General features: G+C 40.7%; 1 protein-coding gene across 1 annotated transcript in view; it reads left to right on the top strand.

Annotated features, from left to right (window-relative positions):
• Nucleotides 1-8,203, top strand: part of CHAT (choline O-acetyltransferase) — a 45,006-nt gene that overhangs the window by 24,091 nt on the left and 12,712 nt on the right. The window contains exons 7-11 of the mRNA XM_024209448.2: nt 1,991-2,160; nt 2,935-3,035; nt 3,697-3,825; nt 5,023-5,145; nt 7,767-7,908. Coding sequence (XP_024065216.2) covers nt 1,991-2,160; nt 2,935-3,035; nt 3,697-3,825; nt 5,023-5,145; nt 7,767-7,908 — 665 coding nt within the window. The remainder of the gene's footprint in view (nt 1-1,990; nt 2,161-2,934; nt 3,036-3,696; nt 3,826-5,022; nt 5,146-7,766; nt 7,909-8,203) is intronic.

Genomic DNA, 8,203 nt, shown 5'->3' with positions numbered 1-8,203 from the left:
TGAGACTACTCCTGTAACTGTTCACTGCAGCAAGCAAGGGGCTCACAACCTGGCCCTATTCATCACTTTAAACCAGTGGATCCCAACTATTTCTTGCTGGAGCTGCCCCTTAGATTGAGCTAGTGGAGGAGTGCACCTTCTCACCCAAACTCCCAGAATAGTTCTTCGCTTTCATTTTCTCGCATGTCCTTTTCTGTTTGTTTTCTTTTCAGTCTCCCGTGTAGCCTTTTCTTTTCTGTGCATTTTCTTTCTCCTTTTCACTGCACAGTGACTGAAGAGATAGTGTAAATGACAACATCACATAAAGCAAGAGAGCAGAAGCTAAGCTGTTAAGAGGGATTTTAAGGCAGTGTATGAAACTGTTTTTTGTTTGATTTTGAGAACAACCATTTAATGTCAATCACTGACTAATATACCTTGGAATACAAGCACAGACTTTGTTAAAGATGCCACACTTTTACCTTTTCAATTAAGGGATTAAGAGCTAACAATAAACATTTCTGACACTTCCTACTGGCCTTCCCAGGGAAGACTAGACTTTACATTCCTAACGTTTTGGAGTTAAAAGCCATACAGAAAATAAACAAAGAAATCATTCATGCCTTTATCCATCACCAAGAAGAAAAAAGGAGCGCAAGCTCAACTGTTAAAAAATCCTATGCACATCACTTTTGAGTGAGAGAGAGAGAGACAGACATACAGAGACAGAGACAGAATGGGGGAGAGAAGCATGGACTGAAAACCAAAATAAGTGCATTTAGTTCAAAGTGTGTCAGAGACAGAAAGGGATGGAGGAGAAGCGGAGCATGGATTACACAATAAAGTGTTCATGAAACAAACCCCACAACCATAACTTCATATTTTTCCATTTTCAAATTATAATAATACCTAGCTCTTATCTGTCATTTTTATCAGTAGATCTCAAAGTGGTTTGCAAAAGGGGATAAGTATCATTATCCCTATTTTATAGATGGGGAAACTGAGGCACACGAAGTGATGTGACTTGCCTAAGATCCTCCAGCATGCCAGAATTGGGACCAGAACCCAGGTCTCCCATTTGCCAGTCCAGTGCTCTGTCCTCTAGATAGTGATTTGAGACCAGCTGAGCACTCAACTGTAGAATTATCTTCTTTATTGACATGAAGCTGGCAAAGTTGGAGACTCTTTTTGTTTTGTTTTTTTACAAGAAACTTTGAGTTTACTGACTAGGCAGATTCTCTTCAGTGCTCCCAAGTTGAGAATTTTCAGGCTAAATGAGAGAACAAATAAATGTTTCTTTGTTCCAAAAGGATTTTTACTGTGAAAACTACTTAAAGAAAGGGGGTGACGCTGAAGAGAGCCAGTTATTTCATCGAGGAATGTTTATCAAGACACATCCCAGGGGTCACATCTGCTTTGATAAAATCTAGTTGCACATGTCCCGCCTGGAACTTTTGTCAAGCAAAAGCCCAGTCTTATTACACACGAGACTTGGAGTGAAGAAGCCCAAAATGGAAATTCTCACCATATGGGACCAAATATTTCTTATGAAAAGCAATGTGATAGGAATAAAGCTAACAGATGTCATTTTACTGCCCAAATATGATGTGATGAAAAAGTCCAAGGTGAAGTAAATTGGACCTGAGTTCCTACATGGTTACTTCAGGAAAACCAAAGGCCTGACTTTGCCCCATGAGTTATGGTAAGGTGGGTAATTTTTGGAGATTGATACTATTGAACTACTGTAAAAGAAAGACAGTTATATTGCAAAATTAACACAAAAGACTGAATTCTTTGGAGTAAGAATTGTCCTCCTACTCTATACATCTGATCCTTCAATGAGTTCTGAGGGCAACAGGGCTCTGCAGGACAGAGGAGCCCTTCTGCCTGGAGCTAATTGCAGGATTATGGTCTATAGTTGCACACCACCTCCTTCTATGGAGCCCTCTAGGTTCTATTGTAATGCAAATAATAAGATGCAGTTGTAAATGTGTCAATGTTTTATCCACAGACTCTACTAACCGAGACTCCCTGGATATGATTGAACGGTGTATATGCCTGGTGTGTCTGGATGGCCCAAGTGGGGTGGAACTCAACAATACAAATATGGCTTTGCAACTTCTACATGGGGGAGGCTATGATAAAAATGGTGCCAATCGCTGGTATGACAAACCCATGCAGGTAAAATCTTACCGTACTTGGACATGTAATTGCTCTGATACACACTAACAATGACATACTCAAGTCTCATGTGTCAGGGCTGATCACCACAGGGGTCCGGATGGATACCCATCTGCATGCCATAGTAGGCCAAGTACATCACAGAGGGTTTTCATTTCCTTTGAAGTATCAAGCATAGACCACGAGCAAAGGCAGGATAGTCAGATAGGGAATCAGCAGAGTGAAGGGGGGGCGTTATAGCAGCATGTCAAGCAAGAGGCTGGGAAACACTGGCACTGAGACCAGAATGGCTTCCTGCCCATGAGTGACGGCAGACAAGGGAAGCAAGACCTACTTGGGGAATAGGAAGTGTTGCAGTGTATAGTGTGTCCTTTTTAACACTTAATCACTTGCAGAATTCATAATGCTACTTTTACCCATGCAGCTGAGAAGAGATCTATCTCGTCTACATTCCAGAAATGTCTTTACCCCAGACTAAAAGAAAGAAAAAAGGTTAAATTAGGAAATCTAGAACAAGAAAAAGGATGAGAGCAGCTGATGTTTCCTCTCCTTTTCAAGTCTTTCACTTTAACCTCAAGCTCTCTCAACTCTGGTCCTAGTGGACCTCTGGAGGTAGCAGGTTCCAGACGTGTGCAAATAACACAGCAGAGAAATAAGAATGTCATCCTGCTATGTTGCTGCCATCAGCATATTTGCTTTTTCCTATCCAAAGCACAGTGCATTCAGTACATTATCCTATGCTTATTATTTATGCAATGGCATTTCCCTTGCTAGTTTGTTGTGGGAAGAGATGGAGTCTGTGGCACTGTGTGTGAACACTCCCCTTTCGATGGGATCATCCTGGTACAGTGCACCGAACATTTGCTCAAGCACATGTGAGTCCTCTTTCATTATTAGCATAACAGGACAGCATCCAGGTGTTTTTTTACTCGAATGCATTAACTGAGCCTCTTAAGTGTTAAAAGAAATGAATGTGCCTGAAAACAAAAAATGTGGTATCTGCTCTAAACATACTGGGATCCTCTTTCAGAGTGAAATTCACCCCTATGGCTTTAGCCCCACTTCACGTTTCCCACCCCCGTCCACCCCGGAACAACTTCACACTCTTAATTATGGTTCTTTATAACTGGAATCGCAGTTTGCACATTAGAAAGCATTGAAACAGTTTAGGACTTTCATTTTCCTCCGCTTTTGTTTAACGGACCAAATCCTTGATATCAGTGGGAGTTTCACCCTTGGCTTTGCCCCAACAAGTGGAAACGGACTCAAGTAAAAATCATGTGTCTAAAGACAACTCAAACTGATCGGCTCTTTGGAGTTACTCTTGCTTTACACTGGTGTAAGTGACATTAAAATTAGGCCCATTGCATTTGTGTGTTTTTCCCAGCAAAACAGAACATCTGTAATATCAGAGCTTACTCTGGTTTCTCCAGCATGTCAGGAACTAATGATTTACCAAGAAAACGGCTATCACACCATTTGTAAGAAATAGGTTGTTACCATGTCCCTTATGTATTTTCTCTGACGTGTTTACAGGAAGGAAAGCTCTAAGAAATTAGTCAGAGCTGATTCAGTGAGTGAGCTTCCTACTCCAAGGAGATTGAGATGGAAATGCTCTCCAGAAATTCAGGGACACTTAGCATCATCAGCAGAAAAACTTCAAAGGTACGGCAGATTCCTGGACTTTTCTGAACTGCTTCAAGTTGTGAGCCACCTAACAAACAACTAATTTATTATACAGCTCGATCCCACCCAGTGCTGAATATCCTCAACTCCCATGAAAACAAAAGGTGCTCAGTGCATCACAGGATCAGGCCTTTAAGGCTGTACGGTTAATACAATGCACTAGGAACTGCACTATCATTACATTCCTTTCATGTAAATATAGGAGAAGCTAATGATAACTACAAATACCACTGGAAATAAATTTGATACAGCATTCATTATTTACATAAAATGTGAACAGTGGCCTCTGTTTGTACAGGTATATGGTTTGATCTGACCCAGACATAGCCACGCCTGTGGGGGAAATGTATTTAGGGGAATTGTAAACAACTGGTGTGAATAGCCAATTTGAATTCAAGCATTTAATTTGCTTGTATCTACACTGTTACTACAAAGGCCAGTTCTTCGGAGCTGGATTTTCTAGATCACAATGGATATGCACAGAATTTTTCATGGTGACTTTGAATGACAAAATTTTTTTGAGAGAGATTTAAGCTTATTGTTTAATTTTCATCAGAAAATTAACATAATGTACACATGACCAATTTTAAATCTTTGCTTATTGTGATCCCATTAGGTAAGGCAGCATTGGTAACAAAGTGTTTAAAATCTAAGATCTAATATGAGAGGCATTAGCTCAGGCCAGATACCAAAAAAAAAAAAAAGATTGGTTTTGTTTCTAAATAAACAAAAGGTGACATTTCTTTGAAATGGGAGTTCATAATAAAATCAGAGCCTGCATTAGACTTTTAATCTATCCATTATTTAAATACAGGTGCTTCACTGACATGTAATCTAGAACAAAGAAGAGCATGTTTAACCTTCAGGAGCAGAATTGCTGGGAAAAAAAGTGTTTACCTCAAATGAGCACAACTACATGAGTGTCACAGCTCATAAGCAGTGCTGAAGATTAAAGTTGCATGTTGAATAGTGCATGATTAGAGACTGTTAGTTGAGAACAATTTACTGGTTGCCAAGTGCCAGACATTAGACTGAAAACGTCTACCCAATAGGTGCTAGTTGAGATATGTGGTGAACAGTACATGGGAAAAATGTTTTCTAAATATTGCTTGCAAACCTCATTATATGGGAATCTTGCATTTTCCTCTACAACAAATGCCCCTGCTTGTTTTCTAGGATAGTAAACAATCTAGATTTTATTGTTTATACATTTGAAAACTATGGAAAAGAGTTTATCAAGAAACAAAAGACTAGCCCCGATGCCTACATTCAAGTAGCACTTCAGCTGGCATTTTACAGGTATGTTTATCAAATCATGGGAATAATATATTGTGAGCACAGATTTACAATTAATCAGTAAAACAAAGGGCTCAGTTCTGCACCCAGACAAACTCCCATTGGCATAAAAGGTTAGGCCTGATGGATGGGGTCCTTAAAAAGCGGGATGGAAACCCATAATAGTAGTCACTTTGTTCTGACATATAGCACCCTCTCATATGGTACATGTTTGTTTTACAATTATAATGGAACTATTTAAATCAGCTAGAAAAGTAAGCAAAACATCCACAGTTACTGCAAAGTTACAGGGCCTATAGTTTAAAAAGCTGAAGGGAAGCAAATTCTCATTTGCAGATAAATCAGAGAATGGTTACAGCCTCTTGTCTGTCTATTATAATCCAAGTTGTAGCTCAGATTCAGCATATAAAATGTAATGAAAACAAACTCAGTCCTGGGCTTCTCTAATAATGGTGTGTAATTACAGGTCACAATCAAGTCACCCAAAAGCTTGAAATGAGTAAGCACATGACTGAGTAGACTCTTTAGCATAAAGGAAGTCCTGGGGAAAGAGTACAACCTGTCTAAATAGGCATAGGCAGGCTGCAGCTGTTAATACATAAACAAATGATACAGAGCCTGGCAGGAATAGTAGACCCAAGTGCCACTCCCCTTCCTATATGGGTTTGGGCCCAGAGGTTCTGTGCAGTGCACACCAACATCACTTCTAATTTATCTTTCTGTGCAAGGAATCAATGACTGATTGAGCCATAGTTAAAACCCATGAGCACAATCTATTCCCCTCCCATCCCCTCGCCTCTCCATCTTATTTTACCACTCCTTCTCTCCTCATTCATCCCATACCCCACATTCATTATTGCCTTCTCTCCACCACTCACAGTCCCCCTTTCACTCTCTGTCTCTCTCACTCTCTGTTTCACTTTGTCTGCCCTCTCTCCCACCCCTTCCTCTCCCTGTCCCAAACAACCTCCCCTCCATTTTCACTGTGTCAGGGGGCAGCAGGGAGGACGAGCATAGAATGTGGCAGGAGCTGCCCACCCCACCAGAAGTGGCCAAGGGAAAGTGAAGCCCTAGACCTCTGTTGGAAAGCAACAAACAGTAAGCACCTATCTGTGCATGGCATCTGCCGGTAGGGGGTGCAGCTTGAAGCACACTGCACAACCTGCCATAATGCCCTCAGTTCCCCATCCACAGGGAACAACAGAGACCTTCTGAAGAGATCTCAGCAGTATATAGGGTTGGCGCTCCACTGCAAGGTAGTAGTTACTATTTATTTCCCCCTGGACAGCTGTTGTTGGGCTTCCCCCAGGCAAAATGGGCATCCCAGGGTTTGACACTCAGGGCTAGTCTATACTTACCGGGTAGTTCGATGGCTGGGGATCGAAGTTCCGGGTTCGATTTATCGCGTCTGGTCTGGACGCGATAAATCGAACCAGGAAGTGCTCGCCGTCGACTGCGGTACTCCAGCTCAACGAGAGGAGTACCGCGGAGTCGACGGGGAGCCTGCCTGCCGCGTGTGGACCGCGTCTGAACCACGGTAAGTTCGAAGTAAGGTATGTCGAATTCAGCTACGTTATTCACGTAGCTGAATTTGCGTACCTTACTTCGACTTGGGGGGTAAGTGTAGACCAAGCCTAAGAGCTGACCTTGGTTGCTCTTTTTACTCTACTAATCTCCGTGGCATTCCCATTGTCACAGGCTCTCTTATGGACTCTCAGGACACTTAATGTCCCAGGGTAGTGACCACTTGTGGGGTTTCTTACAGTAGACCCATTACACCAACAATCCCTAAACTTATCATATTAAATCCTGAAATGGTCTTTCACGTGACCAGATGCCAAGCTTGTTTCACCCACTTTGTTAGCTGAAATCCAGTAATGCCAACAAAGGACTGTCTATAGCCTGGTTATGAGAGCATGGTGGGTCCCAACTATAATACAGATTTCAACTCTGCTGCATAGATTGGGGGACAACTGAGCTATAAGACAGCCCCTGATTCAACTGTAGTATAGACAAACCAAAGTAATTTGTAAGTTATTTTCAGTGGGGATACCAGTAAGTCCACTGGTTGCAAAAGCAGGGGACAAAGGACTGTAAACAGATGGTAACGTGCTAATTTCCATGTACAGTTCTGCTTGTAATCTGGGTTTTCACCTTTGGCTCTAAATCTGAAATGGCATTCATTTCCTCTTTTAATTTTCTGTGACATACACACACACAGAAAACATGCAATGCATTTCTTTCTTGTTTTAAATAAAACATGTTCCAATCTTGTACGTAAATGATTAATCACACAATTATTTTATCATGTGGCACTAATAAAACACTCCTTGAGATCTTTCAGTAAATTCTAGTTTTATTAGCCTTGTTTTTACATACCAAGTAATTTTTTACTAGCACTCCATAAATAAAATATATTCAACTGTACACAGCTCTTTGTATTGAAAGGGCCATAGTATCCATCTTTTGGCAATTTCTTATATAATTCTATTAACATTACAATGAAATATTACACAAAATAAAATCAACCTTGTAAAAATAAAACGTACTGAGCCTATTTTTCTTTTTGCCGTTATGATTCCCTGAAACAATTACTCTCTGCTTTTCCTATTTCATTCTCTCAGATGCCACAGGAGACTTGTTCCTACCTATGAAAGTGCTTCCATACGCCGATTTGAAGAGGGAAGAGTCGACAATATTAGGTCTGCAACCCCAGAAGTTTTAGCTTTTGTAAAAGCAATGATTGATGACAAGTCATCTCTACTGGTACGTTAATCTCTCTCTTTTGCTTTTATTTAAAACAGAACAAAAAAAAATCATGCTTCTCTTACCTATAGATAAGGGTGACAAAAATGTAGACCTCGTAGACTATAGTCAGGTAGGAACTCATTTCTGTGAGAACCAGACCTTCATGCTAAATATGAATATTCATTTTATTATCTGAGCACCCAAAAGCATGATACAGATAATTACACCATGAGAAACAGAATCTGTGTCTAAACTTACTTAACAGAATCTTTTGTAATTTACACCCGCAGAGCCAAATTCAGCTCTTTGGAGA

Source organism: Terrapene carolina, unplaced genomic scaffold (genome assembly GCF_002925995.2).
Source record: "Terrapene carolina triunguis isolate 2854851 unplaced genomic scaffold, T_m_triunguis-2.0 Scaffold146, whole genome shotgun sequence".
Taxonomy (NCBI): domain Eukaryota; kingdom Metazoa; phylum Chordata; order Testudines; family Emydidae; genus Terrapene; species Terrapene triunguis.
The sequence above is the reverse complement of the archived record's forward strand: the minus strand, read 5'-3'. Positions and strand labels throughout refer to the sequence as shown.